Source organism: Crocodylus siamensis, chromosome 1 (assembly GCF_052110815.1).
Source record: "Crocodylus siamensis isolate JL-2025a chromosome 1, ASM5211081v1, whole genome shotgun sequence".
NCBI lineage: Eukaryota > Metazoa > Chordata > Crocodylia > Crocodylidae > Crocodylus > Crocodylus siamensis.
This window is the reverse complement of record NC_143395.1, coordinates 422,551,749-422,566,820: the sequence shown is the minus strand read 5'-3', so window position 1 is coordinate 422,566,820 and position 15,072 is coordinate 422,551,749. Positions and strand designations below refer to the sequence as shown.

The 15,072-nt window shown below is 52.6% G+C and overlaps 1 protein-coding gene across 2 annotated transcripts; it reads right to left on the bottom strand.

Annotated features, from left to right (window-relative positions):
• Positions 1-155: 155 nt before the first annotated feature.
• Positions 156-8,419, bottom strand: LOC149875628 (hemoglobin subunit beta). 2 transcript variants are annotated; one of them, XM_090030997.1, is made up of 5 exons: positions 8,292-8,419; positions 4,279-4,449; positions 1,417-1,653; positions 1,079-1,301; positions 156-398 (listed from the first exon to the last, which is right to left on the bottom strand). In XM_090030997.1, exons 3-5 carry the CDS (start codon positions 1,506-1,508, stop codon positions 270-272), a joined length of 444 nt encoding a protein of 147 aa, XP_089887123.1. In that variant the 5' UTR covers positions 1,509-1,653; positions 4,279-4,449; positions 8,292-8,419; the 3' UTR covers positions 156-269. The 2 variants fall into 2 exon arrangements, with proteins under 2 accessions (XP_089887123.1, XP_089887125.1); XM_090030999.1 differs by having other exon boundaries at positions 1,417-1,542.
• Between the last annotated feature and the right edge of the window lie 6,653 nt (positions 8,420-15,072).

The window sequence follows — 15,072 nt, the reverse complement described above, 5'->3', positions numbered from 1 at the left end:
CTTTCGGCAGTGACTGGTCTGAATGTTCCCTCCCGCTGTCCCGGGAAACGAGTGCAATGTTCAGGCTGCCCAGGCCCCTCATGCACACCAGCCCTTGAGCTAGCCTCTCTCCCAGTTCCCCCCAAACCCCCACAAACACCAAGAGACTCATCCCATATGGTTATGCGTGGGTTTTATTTAATGATTACAGCCCAGTGGAGCCCACAGGGCACCCAGCGGTGCCCAGGAGGAAGCAGCATCTTTTTGTCGTGTGCTTCCCTCCGGCAAATTTAGTGGTATTCAGCAGCCAAGGCAGCAGCCACCTGGCGCACCAGCTTCTGGTAGGCGGCGTGGCACTCCAGGCCGAAGTCCTTGGGGTAGTGGGCAGCCAGGACAATGATGATGATGTCGCCCAGGAGCTGGAAGGAGAAGGAGAAAAGAGCCCGGAGTCATCCCGAATCTGCAACCTCCCACCCCACACATTGCAGAGGTTAGCACCGGGGGAAGTCCTGGGGAGGAGGTCACAGAGCCCAGCGTGGGGGTTGATGCCACCAGCTGAATTCAGCACGTTTCCTCCAGGGGAAGGGAACCTGCGTCCACTTTCCTCTTTCTAAAATCAAGCCAGCGCAAGCCCCAAAGCAGGGCATGATGTTGGACATCTCCTCTCCGATCCTTGCCCTCCTGGTTTCACTCCCCTCCTCAGCTTTTGCTGTACTTTCTGACAGAGCTTGCATTAACTGCATTGCACCCCACCCCCTTCCTCGCTCTCCACCTTGGGCAGCTCTCTCCATTCTCTGTCCGGCTGCCTCCATGGATATTCCTGTCTACACACACTCTGCACACGCCGGTTACTCTGAACAATACTTCCTTCAGATGTGCTTCGCCTCCAGTCATCTCCTGCCTCTGGCTGAGCTGCCCCAAATCTCCTGCCCACCCACCTGGAACATCCCTTCCCACCCCGAAATGGGAGTCCCTGTCTCAGGGGGCACCAGGAGGTATTTCATGTGCATTGCTTAATTGACATCTTTACCGGCTCCCTGAATGATCTCGTGAATGCCCATCCATCCCAGCCTGCAAGCAAGCCATGCACACCGCTCACCTTGAAGTTCTCGGGATCCACGTGAAACTTCTCGCAGTGCAACTTGCTCAGGTTGGCGAAGTGGGCCCTGATGCTGTCCAGGTGCTTCACGGCTTCCCCAAAGGAGGCCAGCACCTTCTTGCCATGGGCCTGGACTTTCTCATTGTGGATGATGGCCTGGGCATTGCTGATGTCACCAAAATTTTCAAAATACCTCCTCTTCCAGGGGTAGACAATCAGCATCCTAGGCAGAGGGAGACACAAGCAGAGATATGAACCTGATGAATGCCACATCCCTGTGGAGGCAGCAGCTTCCCCACGAGGTGCCAGCTCAGCTCATGTCCTGGGTCTGGACTTACCTGCTCAGGGCCTCACCACCGCAGTGGGCCACATCGACCTTGTGCCACAGGTCACCAATGAGTTGCTTCTCATGGGGGTTGAAGGCTGACATAGTGAAGAGTCCTGGAGTTGGCTTAAAGCATCAGCTGAATAAGAAACCCACAGGTGAAGCCAAGCACCTCTCAGGGCTTTTTATCCAGTAGTCCGGCCCCTCCTCAACTCAGGCAGTCTGGAGATTGGTCATGTTTCGGGGAGGGCTGCAGCCAAGTGGGAGGAGAAACCATTCTTGGACCGTGGCCAGGTGTAAAGAGAGCTGCTCCTTCCTTGTTTGTTCCCAGAACAGCTCCTGGCCCCAGCGAGTGCTAACGTGCTCCTTTGGGCTCAGGCACACGCGCTGCCCCCACAACCCCAACCTCGCTGGACTCAACTTTCAACTACTTCTCTCATTCATTCCTCTGCACGTGCAAGTATCAGAGGAAGACAGGAGCATGCAGTCACTGCCATTTGTGGCTGCAGCTGTATAGGCACAGCTAGGGGAGACCAAGGGCAGCAAAGGATTTGTACGGTGGGAGGTGACTGCACAAACGGTACAAAACTGGTTGGGGGCTGAGGCACAGGACTGGTGAGGAGAGGCTGAGGGAACTGGGCTGCTTTAGTTTGCAGAAGAGAAGACCGAGGGGGATTGAGTAGCAGCCTTCACCTCCCTGCAGGAGGGCTGCAAAGAGGATGGAGCTGGGCTGCTCTCAGTGGTGGCAGATCCAGGGATCCTGATTTTCTCTGATTTAAAAAAAAAAAGAACAACAACCCAATTTTTCATTAAAAAAGTAACTCCAAATCCATGTTTCCATGATTAAGATGAAATGCCACTATATGTATTTCTATATATTAATGGTGTTGTATCTAAATCTAAGAAAAATGTGGGTTTAGGGTTATTGCTTTTTAACCAAAAACTGCGGATTTTTTTTTTTTAAATTAGAGAAAACCAGGATCCCTGCACATGACAGAACAAGGAGCAATGGGCTCAAGATGCAGCAAGGGAAGCTGAGGTTGGTTGTTAGAGAAAGCTCTCTCCAGAGGAGGGTAGTAAAGCACTGAAACAGGCTGCCCAGAGAGTTCATGGACTCTCCCTCCTTGCAGGTTTTTAAGACAAAGTGTGGCTGGGATGACGTAGTTGGGGCTGGTCCTGCTTTGAGCAGGGGTTGGACTAGGTGGGACTTTTTTCTGTGGATGCTGTCAGTCCATCCCTCCCTATGGAAACGCCCTGGCCAGGTCTCAGCCCAATTATTACAACCCGTCAGAAACCCGGGGGCACCAGCGATGCCCAGAAGGAAGCAGCATCTCTTCATCTGGCGGGTTTAGTGGTACTCAGAGGACAGAGCTTCAACCACTGCCCTCACCAGCTTCTGGTAGGTGGCATGGACCGCCACAGTGAAGTTGTGGGGGTGGTAGGAAACCAGACTTAGTATGATGATGTTTCCCAGGAGCTAGAATAGGAGAAGGAAAAAAGAATAGCCCCGACTCCGTCAGTCCTGGTGACAAGTGAGTGCTTGGAGTGTGAGTTTCTGTGCAAATGAACGGGGAACCGGGGGAAGGTCCCACTAACTGAATTAGAGCACATTTCCTCAGTGGGGAGGTAACTTTTGTCCCCATCCCAATCCCCACACCCAGGCAGTTCGCACCCCAAAGCTGGCATCGCATTGCCTCACTGTGGGGAAATTGAGTTCCTCCTGGTATCGAGAGTGCAGCTGACAACAGGCCCAGTACCAAGAGGGATCTCCCAGGGCCAGAGATGGTAAATAGAGTTCCCTTCAGCCTCCTTTCACCCCCACTTCAGCTCCATTTCCATTCCCCTTCCCCCTGTTGTCAGGAAAAGGGGTGGACCCAACTGAGGTCAAGTCCTGGAAATCCTCACCTCGGAAATGGCATTTAGGGTGGGTTTTACATGGTGGTTTCCCCAAGCCAGGCAGGAAATCCCTAGGTGGATGTACAGCACGTTAACACCAGGGATTATTTCGCTAGTGGTGAAGCCGGCAGCTGCTCTCTGGCTTTGTGAGAGCTAGAGACAGGCCAGCAGGACCCTCAGCAGCCAGACCCTCCCCAGGGATGCCTGAACTTCAGGGATTGGGACAGTTCCCCCCACGACAGGGCCTGGTGTCCCCATCGCCTCATCCCTTTCCAGTCCTTCCCCTTCTCCCTTCCTTCACTAACCCCTCTCCGGTCTCCTGCCCAGAGACTGCTTTCACAGAAGTCCCCGCTGCACCTGTGTTAACTGCTTGCTCAGGGTGGCACAGTGGTCCTAGAAGTTGTCCAGGATGTTAACAAAGTGATGGAAATACCTCTGGGTCCAAGAGTAGACCATTAGCAGCCTAGAGAGAACAAGAGAGAAGCAGAGGCCTAAGGCAGGCAACATCTCTGGTGGGAGTTGAGCTCCTTCTCATGGTCGCTGAAGTGAATCATGGCACTAAATGCAGGGATAGGCTTGGAGCATCAGCTGCGTAAGGAACCCATAGTTGCACCCAAGTGGCTCCCGGGGGCTTTTATTCACTAGTCTCAGCCCCTTCTTAGCTCAGGCAGCCTGGGCATTGATCAAACAGAAAGGAGATCTCATAGTTGGGACACGTGCAGGTGCAAAGGGAACCGGTCCTTCCCTGCTTATTCTCAGAACTGCTCTAACCCCCAGCGAGTGCTAACGAGCTCCTCTGAACTCACCCAGGCACACTTCCCACACCCTAAGACTCCCATTACTCAGTTTTTCTCCTTCATATCCAGGTCTCAACAAAAGCAAGGAGTCACTACCTTTTGCAGTATAACTCACAAGGACACAGAGGGGGTCATCCTGCATCTTAGGCTTTGCACAGCAGAGGCAAGGGTTATTTGGTCACCTGTTTATTGCTGGATACAGGAGACAGGTCCCAGACATACACCAGCAATCTTTAGAGTACTGCCTGCATGTTGTAGGATCCAGACCAGACAAATGATGGGCACTGAACTAGCTGTTACAACTCAGGGAAGAGACTTTGGAGTCATTGTAGATAGTTCTCTAAAAACACCATCTGAAAAAAAGACAATGAAATGTTGGGCTTCATCAAGGGCATTGAAACCAAAATGGACAACTTTGTCATGCTGCTGTAGGAGTTTATGGTACACCGAGATCTTGAATACTGTGAGCAGTTTTGGTCTCCAAATCTCACCAGAAATGTAGTAGAATTGGGGGGAAAATATAGAGAGAGGCAACCAAAATGATCAAGGGCTTGAGACAGTTGTCATATGAGAAGAAACTAAAAAACTGGGAATCTTCATGTGAAATGGAGAAGGTTGAGGGGGGATGTGATAAAGGTCTATAAAATCACGCAGGGTGTGGCCCAAGTGACCACGGACCTGTTGTTCACCCAGAATGCTGGAATGAGGAGGCATCTCTGACATTAGGAAGAGGCAGGCTTAAAACTAACAAGAGAAAGTGTTTGTTTATGCGACTTGTGGTTGACTTCTGGGGTTCATTGCCCCAGGAGGTGGTGGAGGCAGATAGCAGAGCCAGGTTCAAGAAGGGGCTAGACAGATTCATTGATGATACATCTATTCACAGCTGTTGAACAGAACAGGTGGAGATGTTTCCTCTTCCATCTCTGACCCAAGGTGGCACTTTTTCTCCTTGTATGTTCTTAGGATGTGACCTGTCCTAGAGACATGATCTGACCCAAGCATTCCTGAGGACCAGCCCTACGCATCCACTGCAAGATCCTGCTAGCCTCCCAGCCTGCTCTGCCCAAAAGTCTTCTGGTGATGACCTCTTCCTAAAGATGAATGGAGGGTGCTTAAATCTACCCAGCTTCCTCATGCCTGGGGAGAGCAGCTGCCTCAGTTATTTAGGTTACATTTTCTGCTGGTAGGTGTGGGGGGAACAGCTGTGTCTGGGACCCCTGGGGACAGCAGCCTGGCTTTGGTCTGTGGGTGCTGTCAGTCCATCACTTTCCATGGAGAAGGCCTGGTCCAGGGCCCAGCCCAGATGAAGAGAAGAGCTTCTGGGCTCCTGGGGCCCAGGCTATATTAGCAGTGGTGGGCCTTCATTCCTTTGCACCCAGGGGCTATGTTCTGGACCCCGTGCTTACGTGTCTCTGACCCCACTGGCCCTGCAGTTGCAACCACAAAATATTTGGACATGCCTCTTTGCATGTGCATATGTGTACATGAACAGCTGGCATCTTCATTCAAGAAACCACTGTCGAGCCTTACAAATGGCCTTACCATGATGGTGCAGGCCAGAATTAATCAGGACCATAGACTGCTCACTTCTTCCATCTGGTTCCCAGGGGTGGGATAGTGCCACCTTCAATCAGGTGCACCACAAGAAGCCCCCCCACTTTGGGGGAATCTTATGCCTACACTACCCCATGACCCTGGGGTTACCCTGACTTAACCACCATGACCCCTGAGTCTGATGGAAAACTCATGAGATCTGCTTTGCATGCATTTCCACATGAATAAGGTTTTAACTGACCACAAAAATTAGAATACTTTGGAAAGGCAAAGTCTCTCAGCTAAAGACAGGTCTGGAAGGTCCTTTTTTCTATACAGTTTTACTTCAGATTGCAAATCAGCCCAGGCCCAAAAATGGGACGGCAGGTGTGCTTTCCTAAAAGGCCAAGGTGACATGGACTCATCAGAATCCAGTCCTATCCTAAAGCCCCACAACTTCATCAGATTTGCTTTCCTCGCTCTGCGCAGCCACCAAGGAAGAAATACCCCCAGTGGAGCAATTTCTCTCTGAAAAGAAGCAGCATCACATCAAAAATGGCCTTATTTTACTAGGGGAAGGGTCTACATGCCCTCTGGCCCAGCTAGGAAGTCTCTCCTGTGTTTGAGCCATGAATCTGTTGGAAGGAAACCCTGGAATGGAAAAATAAACCCCCGAACATATAAGCTCAACTCCTGCTACTTCTGATGGCTACAGTTGTATAGGACAGCATATGGGCTCCTGTAATATGTATGCCCACACTAAAAATGACTCAACAGGAGTTCTGCATGTTCCTCCAACTTCTCCCAATGCCTTGTCATCTACATCAGTTTGCTATTTCCCTAGATTTCATGTGGAGCTGCCCATCTCAAATCTTGTGAAAGCCAACAGTTTAGCCAGATTTGCAAATGGACTGGACACATTCAAGGGGTACAGCTTCTGAATCAGAACTTCCTAAGCCTTCAATGCTGGAGGCTGCAAGTGGAAGAGGCACAGTTGAAAAAAACCTGCCCACCCCCAAAACATCATAACCTGAAGGAAATATACTACTACATCCTGCTTGCCACCAGACAAAAGGTTTTTTCAACCTTTATCTGTGCCTAACCTGGACAAAATGAACTATTCCAAACAGGAGATTATACCACACCTTCAGCTTTCCTGTAAAACACAATTTTCATTTCTACCTAGGAGAACTTTTACAATCTCTACTTTCTCCTATGCCTGATGAAAGTTGAGAAGTGCATGCAATTCTTGGCACTGCACTTCAAGAAGGATGTGGAGAAGCTTGAGAGAGTCCAGAGAAGAGACACTCATATGAATAGAGGCCTGAAGAGCAAGTCATACAGGGAAAGACTGACAGATATGGGGCTGTTCAGCCTAGAAAGAGAAGACTTTGGGGAGATTTGGTGGCATCTTACAAATATTTCTGGGGAGAGCATCAGGGGCTAGGTGAACAACTATTCACTAAAGCAGTGAGACACCGCTTCTCACCAGGATGACACAGATCCTTTCATTATGATTCTCTGAGTCCTACCCTGCAGCCAGTTCCCTACCCACCTGACTGGTGAGCAGTTAAATGCACAGTCCTCCAATTTTCATGTGAGAACATAGATTTCATAGATTTCATAGACATTAGGGCTGGAAGGGACCTCAGGAGATCATCGAGTCCGGCCCCCTGCCCAAAGGGCAGGAAGTCAGCTGGGGTCATAGGATCCCAGCAAGATAAGCATCCAATTTACTCTTGAAGGTGTTCAGTGTAGGTGCTTGAACCACCTCCGCTGGCAGACTGCTCCAGACCTTGGGGGCTCGGACAGTAAAGAAATTCTTCCTTATGTCCAGCCTGAAACGGTCTTGCAGGAGTTTGTGACCGTTCGACCTCGTCATCCCTTGGGGCGCTCTGGTGAACAGACGTTCCTCCAGATCCTGGTGGTCACCCCTGATAAACTTAGAGGTAGCCATCAGATCACCCCTGAGCCTGCACTTTTCCAGGCTAAACAGTCCCATGGCTCATCATGGGATACCAGATCAAAGGCCTTTTGGAAGTTTAGGTATACAGTGTTGGCCTCCTCTATCTTATCCAGGTAGTGAGTTAACCGGTCATAGAAGGAAATGAAATTGGTAAGACAAGACCTGCTTGTGGCGGGCCAGTAGGAGGCGCTCCTGCGGTGAGCCGCCCACCACCCTGTGCGCGACCACCTGCCAGGCTCCGAATGCCTCCCTGGGGCGCCTCGCGTCCGGCCGACCCCCTTCCTGGAGCACACTCACTAGCCTGGGGGTGACGTAGCCACCACCGCCCCAAGAGTGGACTCACTCCCGGCCCTGTGTCCTTGGGGAAACACAGGCCTAAAGTCCTACGGGTACTCGACCCAGTACAGGCACTTGGGGCACTTCCCCAAGTCAGGGGGCAAAAAATTAAGTCTCCCTTAGTCCGCAGACGTAAGGGGTCTCTTAGGCATAATTTAGACCCACTCCTCAATAAGTCTCCCATACCGGTCACAAAGGGGGACTTTATTGATTACAGGGGTAGGGTGAAAATAGGGTACAAGATTGAGCAATATCCTAGAAATCCTAAAGAGCAAACAGTGTGGCTGAGGTTGCCTTGTGATCACGCATCTGCGTTACTGCCAGCTCGATATCTAACCAGATCTCGAGCAGCTTACTCACAAGCGTCTTCCAAAGGCCGGTGAAGTTTCCCCTCTGGAGTCAGGCCATTTCTAGCTCGTGAGGTTTGGGGTAGAGAGCCAGTAACAGATGGAAAAGCTCCTCTGAGTCCCCCGCATGGCTGCTGCCCCCTCCTCCTGGGCAGTCCTAACTTATATAGCCCCTGTGACCTCATTCACCTGGTCCAGTAGAGGCCAGCTCCGGTTGGCTGTCCGCCAACCAATTTAAAATACATCACCAGTTGCCGGGCAGATTCCAGCCCCCCTGGTAGAAACCCCCCACCCAGGTGGCTGATGCAAGTCTCCTAGGCAGAGGGAGCAGGTTTCCCCCCTCCCTCAGGAATGCAGCCAGCTCAAGTTACCTAAAGAGATAGGCTGAGGTCTCATTCCTCTGCTGGGCCCATCTTAAACACATTGTCACAGGGCAGAGATTTTGGGGAGAAACTAAGGTGGCTTTCTGCCACACTGCCTGTGGCAGAAAGCCACCTTGTTTCTCCCCAAAATCTCTGCCCTGTGACACTGTGACTAAAATCTCTGAGCAGCAACCATTTGATTAGGGTGGGCCCTGCACACAGGGGACCGCACCCTGGCCGGTCTATTGAGCTGGCTGCAGTCCTGAGGGAGGGGGAAACCTGCTCCCTCTGCCTACCTGACTTGCATCAATTACCTGGGTGGGGGGTTTCTACCTGGGGAGCGGGAATCTGCCTGGTAACAGGTGATGCATTTCAAATCGGTTGGCTGACAGCCAACCGGGGCTGACCTCCACTGGCCCAGGTGAATGAGGTCACAGGGGCTATATAGGTGGGGTGGGGGGAAGGAGGCTCGCTCTTCTCTCTTCTGCCATGAGGTGAAGCAGCAGCCAAGCAGGGGAGACAGAGGGGCCTTGCCATCGGGACCTAGCTCTCTCTCTCACCCCACGACTCCAGAGGGGAAACTGGAGAACTCTGGAAGATGCTTGTGACTCAGCTACTCGATTGGATTAGATATCGAGCTGGCAGTAACACAGATGCGTGATCAAAAGGCTACCTCAGCCACACTGTTTGCTCTCTAGGATTTCTAAGATATTGCTCAACCCTGTACCCTAGTTTCCCCTACCCCCTGTAATCAATAAAGTTCTCCTTTTTGACTGGTGTGGGAGACTTATTGAGGGCTGGGTCTAAATTATGCCTACGAGACCCCTTAGGTCTGCGGACTAAGGGAGACTTTACTTTTTGCCCCCTTGACTTGGGGAAGTGCCCCAAGTGCCTGTACCGGGTCGAGTACCCCTCGGACTATTAGGCCTGTGTTTCCCCGAGGACACAGGGCCGAGACAGTCCCTTTTCAGGGTGGTGGGGGCTATGTTACCCCCAGACTAGCGAGTGTGCTCCGGGAGAGGGGTCGGCCGAGCATGAGGCGCCCCTAGGGAGGCATTCGGAGCCTGGCAGGGGGTCGGGCGCAGGGAGGTGGGCGGCTCAATGCAGGAGCGCCCCCTACTGGCCCGCCACATGTGGTGTTAGCGGTGGGATATGAATACCCAGCTGTTTTACTATGGTGGGATCCCTGCGCCCGCTACATGTGGTGGTAGCGATGGGATCTGAATACCCTGCAGCTTTACAGGCATAATTTGGGAAGAGTAATAGAGTCGCTGAAATCCCTTGAGCAAACAATTTCTAATTTGGCATCGGATTGACTGGATAGTGTAGATAGCCAGGATGGCGGAGCAGTACCCTGAAAAGACCGTGCCTGAACTGAAAGAGCTGGCGAAAGAGAGAGGCCTTCATGTGAAGAAAGGGCTAAAGAAGGAGGAACTGATTAAACTCCTGTGTGACAATGACTCAGCCATAGAGCAACCTTCACACTCGCCAACTCCTGAGTCCTCCCCAGAATCACAGCGCTGCATGCCAAGTTCGCAGTCCTCAGGGAGATCAACCCCTACAGAGGAGCGACAGGGCAAGCTCAAGTATGAGCTGGAGCTGAAAAAGATGGAGCTGGAGTTGAAAAAAATGGAGCTGCAGAAGGCAAAGATGGAGAAGGAGGCTGAGCGTGACAAGGCAAAGATGGAGAAAGAGGCTGAGCGTGAGAAGGCACAGATGGAGATGGAGATGGAGCTGAGGAAGATGGAGCTGGCAGAGAAGACAGCACAGTGCGAGGCCCGAGAGATTTCATAGATTTCATAGACATTAGGGCTGGAAGGGACCTCGGGAGATCATCGAGTCCAGCCCCCTGCCCAAAGGGCAGGAAGTCAGCTGGGGTCATAGGATTCCAGCAAGATAAGCATCCAATTTACTCTTGAAGGTGTTCAATGTAGGTGCTTGAACCACCTCCGCTGGCAGGCTTTTCCAGACCTTGGGGACTCGGACAGTAAAGAAATTCTTCCTTATGTCCAGCCTGAAACGGTCTTGCAGGAGTTTGTGACCATTCGACCTCGTCATCCCTTGGGGCGCTCTGGTGAACAGACGTTCCCCCAGATACTGGTGGTCACCCCGATAAACTTATAGGTGGCCATCAGATCACCCCTGAGCCTGCGCTTTTCCAGGCTAAAGAGCCCCATGGCTCTCAGCCTGTCATCGTAAGATCTGTTTTCCTGACCTCTGATCATGCGCGTGGCTCTCCTCTGGACTCTCTCAAGTTTCTCCACATCCTTTTTGAATTGTGGAGCCCAGAACTGGATGCAGTACTCCAGCTGCGGCCTCACCACGGCCGAGTACAAGGGGAGAATGACGTCCCGGATTTGCTCGAGAAGCATCTATGGATGCACGCCAGCATTTTCATCGCTTTACTAGCCGCAGCATCGCATTGCAGGCTCATGTTCATCTTGTGGTCAATGATGACCCCCAAGTCTCTTTCTTCTGTAGTGCTATCCAACGTAGCACAGCCGAGCCTATAAGGAAGCTGCAGGTTTTTCCTCCCAAGGTGGAGAACCTTGCATTTTTCGGTGTTAAACACCATCAGGTTCTCGTCTGCCCATTTGCTGAGCTTGTCCAGGTCAGCCAGGATCACCCGCCTATCTTCTGGTGTGGAAGCTTTGCCCCAAAGTTTGGTGTCATCGGCAAACTTGGCCAGTCCACTCCTGACTCCAATGTCCACATCGTTAATGAAGATGTTGAACAGGATGGGTCCCAGGACAGAGCCTTGAGGGACCCCACTGGTCACAGGGCACCACGATGAGTGACTGCCATCAATCACAACCCTCTGGGTCTGACCACGAAGCCAATTTCCCAGCCAGCGGATGGTGGTGGAGCCAAGGGCACAACTGGGCAGTTTGGCCAAGAGGTGATCATGGGATACCAGATCAAAGGCTTTTTTGAAGTCAAGATATATGACATCAATCTCTTCTCCCTTGTCCACGTGATAGGACACCTGGTTGTAGAAGGAAATGAGATTGGTCAAACAAGACCTACCCGCAACAAACCCATGCTGGCTACCCCTTAGGATGTTAGCCTGGGCCAGTCCCTCAAGGATGGCCTCCTTAATAAACTTTTCTAGGATCTTCCGAAGGATAGAAGTCAGGCTAATGGGCCTGTAGTTAGCCAGATCCAGAGGCCAAGCACGAGGCGGAGGCCCGAAAGGCCGAGGCTAAGTGCGAGGCGAAGGCCCGAGAGGCAGAGGCCAAATGCAAGCACGAACTAGAGGTACTCCGTCTGCGGACCAATGGGGAGGCCCTCTGCGAGGGCCCGGGGAACGCCCCAAACCGAACTCCTCAGCCTTCACTCGCTACCGACCCCAAAGTATTCCTCAGCATCTTTGAAAAGCAAGCCCGACGAATGAAGGTGCCTGAGGAGGAGTACATGCTGCACGTAGCAGCTCTGGTAGATGGCGACCTGGCGGCGGTCCTGAACAGCCTGCCCTCAGATACCGCTGATGACTATGATACATTTAAACAGGCCGTGGCTGCAAGGTTCAAGTTCGGGCCGGACTATTTCCGGAAAAAATTCCAGACTCTCCGCCCACAACCGGAGAAGTCAATGGCTGATTATGTGGCCTTGATGTGGGATGCTTTCCTTAAATGGGTAGAGGGAGCCAAGGCTGACACTGCTGAGAAAACGTACCCACTCATGGCATTGGACCAATTCTATCATTGCTGTCCAAGGGAGGTTAAAACCCTAGTCAAGGACAGGAGCCCCAACACCGGCCCTGAGGCCGCTGAAATTGCGGATCAGCTGTTGCTTAATCGTGAAGGGTCAGACAAGAAACCTCCCTACTCTGGGAAGGAACATAAAGGGTCCAAAGAGGGGCAAGGGGAGAGCCCGGTCCAAAAGGGGAAAAGGGGCCATCCCAGACCGAGCGGAAGGAGACCCCTGACTGGACCAAACACCCCAATTCGGAGAAGAGGGGGTGCTATAACTGCGGGGAGCCAGGCCACATCAAGCCCAACTGCCCAAAGTTAAGCAAAAAACCCAAGCCCGTCAGACATGCAACAGCTGTGCGCAGTGAGGAGGGAGCCCCGAGCCCCTCCGAGGGGCGTGCCTGTTGCTACAGGATCACAAACCCGGAGGAGGTGATGGCCCCCCACCGGACCAAGATAACGGTCAATGGGAGAACCCTTATTGGGGAACTGGACACGGGGTCCAGCGTGACATTAATCGATGCCAACCTAGTTTCACCTGCGAATATAGTCCCTGGGAAGACCCTTACCATTCAAGGGGTGGGGTCTCCACCATTCGAGATACCGGTAACCCGGTCACCCATCAAGTGGAGAGGCTGTGCAATGCATGTAGAAATGGGTGTGATGGAAGGGGCTCCAGCTCCCATCCTGGTGGGACGGGATATACTTAATCGAGAACTCCTGCACAGAGAGATGGACCAGGCCCTAGAGCTAGAGTCCTACCACATTAATGCGGTGACACATGTGCAGAGCAAAAATGCTAGACGGGGAGGGTTAGAAACTCCCCAAGAGACAGCCACGCCATTGGCTGCACTGGGAGAGGCCCCAGTGGAGGGTGATCGCACACCAATTCCTGAGGGAACTAGCAACCCCGAGGGTGGGCTAAGTGACAGTCCCAGGGAAGTGTCTGTTCCGTCAGTGGCAGAGGAAGGTGAGACTCTCAGGGAGAAGTCCAGCGAAGTCCCTGAGGGTGACGGTGTACTCTCTGCAGGAGCCCCCGAACTCTCTGCGGACAGCTTAGCCGGGCGAGAGTTCAAGCAGGAGGTTCTGGAGGACCCCAGCTTGGAGGACTTCCGGCAGATAGCCCAGGAGCAAGAGAGTGAGTTTACCCCAGAGAAGAGGGAGCAGGTGATCTGGGATAAGGGACTTCTCTACCGGTTGTGGGTGCCCAGGAACTGCACCCAGACCTGGGAACCCCATCGCCAGATCATTGTACCTCGCAGATACAGACAACGATTGCTCTCCATGGCTCATGATTTACTGTGTGCTGGTCACATGGGGAGGGAATGGACACGCCAGCAGCTGCAGGCAAACTTTTATTGGCCCCGAATTGCCCAGAATGTGACGGACTACTGCCGATCTTGTGGGACATGCCAGCGGAAGGGCAAAAGTGGGGACAAGAGAAAGGCTCCCCTACAGCCCCTCCCTGCTCCCTTGTGGGACAAGATCGAGGCCATTAAGGACTGGCCGCCTCCACAAACCAAGAAGCAAGTCAGAGCCTTCCTTGGTCTGGCCGGATATTACAGACGGTTTGTCCCGGGATTCGGAGTGACGGCGGCTCCCCTCCGTGAGCTGACCAAGAAGGGCAGCCCTAACCCCGTGGTCTGGAGGCCGGGGTGCCAAGAAGCATTCGGCACCGTAAGGGCCGCCCTGGTCAAACACCCGATCCTGAAGGCACCGCTCTCGGATGAACCCTTCTACGTCGCCACGGACGCCTCCGACGCGGGACTAGGAGCCGTACTCCTACAAGAGCACCAAGGGACGCGGCCCCCCGTGGTGTACCTCAGCCGGAAGTTAATCCCTCGGGAGCGATTAACAGTCCTGAGTCAGGCCTCAACTGAACCCCTTTGTGTCAGTGTGTTCAGAGGTTGGCATGGTGGACAGAGGCTCAGGGGTTATGGTGAGGTGGTCACCGAAGTACTAAGCCAGCCAGAAAAAAAACATGAGGTTTTGTGAACCTCTGTGGCTGCCTTTGTATTAAAAAAGGTGAACAAAAGGAAGAGAATATCTCATCTTGTCTCAGGACTAAATCACTTTAAACACCAGGTTCAGGTTGTCCAGCTGAGGGATTCTCAACCTTGTTAGACTCAAAAACCCCTTGTGAGACTCGAGGCCTCTTTTGGAGAATACCACCTCTGAGCTTTCACTCCTAGATCCTGTTAGACTCTGACTCCACACGGTGCCCAGCGACTAGGGAGACGACAACCCAATTGCCCATGGGTCCTGATACGCATTAGCCAGAGCAGACAGGGCACAAACACCAGCACACATTGCTTGCAACAGCTTTATTCAGAATGGTCCCCCAGAATCCCAAGGCTACATTTTCCCAATTTTACCTCATGGGAGACTAGGTGAAGGCCTTTTTGAAGCCCAAGTATATGACGTCAACCTCATTTCCCCTATCCAAGTGGTGAGTTACCAGGTCTTAGAAGGAAATGAGGTTGGTCAGGAATGACCTGCCTTCAGTGAAGCCTGTTGCAGAAAGCCACCTTGGTTTCTCCCCAAAATCTCTGCCCTGTGACAATGTGATAAAATCTCTGTGCTGTGACCATTTGAGTCGGGTGGGCCAGCATGGAGGGGACCACACCCTGGCCAGTCTCTTTAGGTAACCTGAGCGGGCTGCAGTCCTGAGGGGGGGGAACCTGCTTCCTCTGCCTACGGGACTCGTACCTGGGTGGGGGGCATCTACCTGGTGGGCTGG

What these genes read in the sequence shown, in the direction of transcription:
- LOC149875628 (XM_090030997.1), bottom strand. Translation starts at nt 1,508, where the DNA reads ATGTCAGCCTTCAACCCCCATGAGAAGCAACTCATTGGTGACCTGTGG. An exon ending in GGTGGTGAGGCCCTGAGCAG is followed by an intron (nt 1,302 to 1,416) that starts GTAAGTCCAGAC and finishes CCCTCTGCCTAG; the next exon opens with GATGCTGATTGTCTACCCCT. An exon ending in TGGATCCCGAGAACTTCAAG is followed by an intron (nt 399 to 1,078) that starts GTGAGCGGTGTG and finishes TTCTCCTTCCAG; the next exon opens with CTCCTGGGCGACATCATCAT.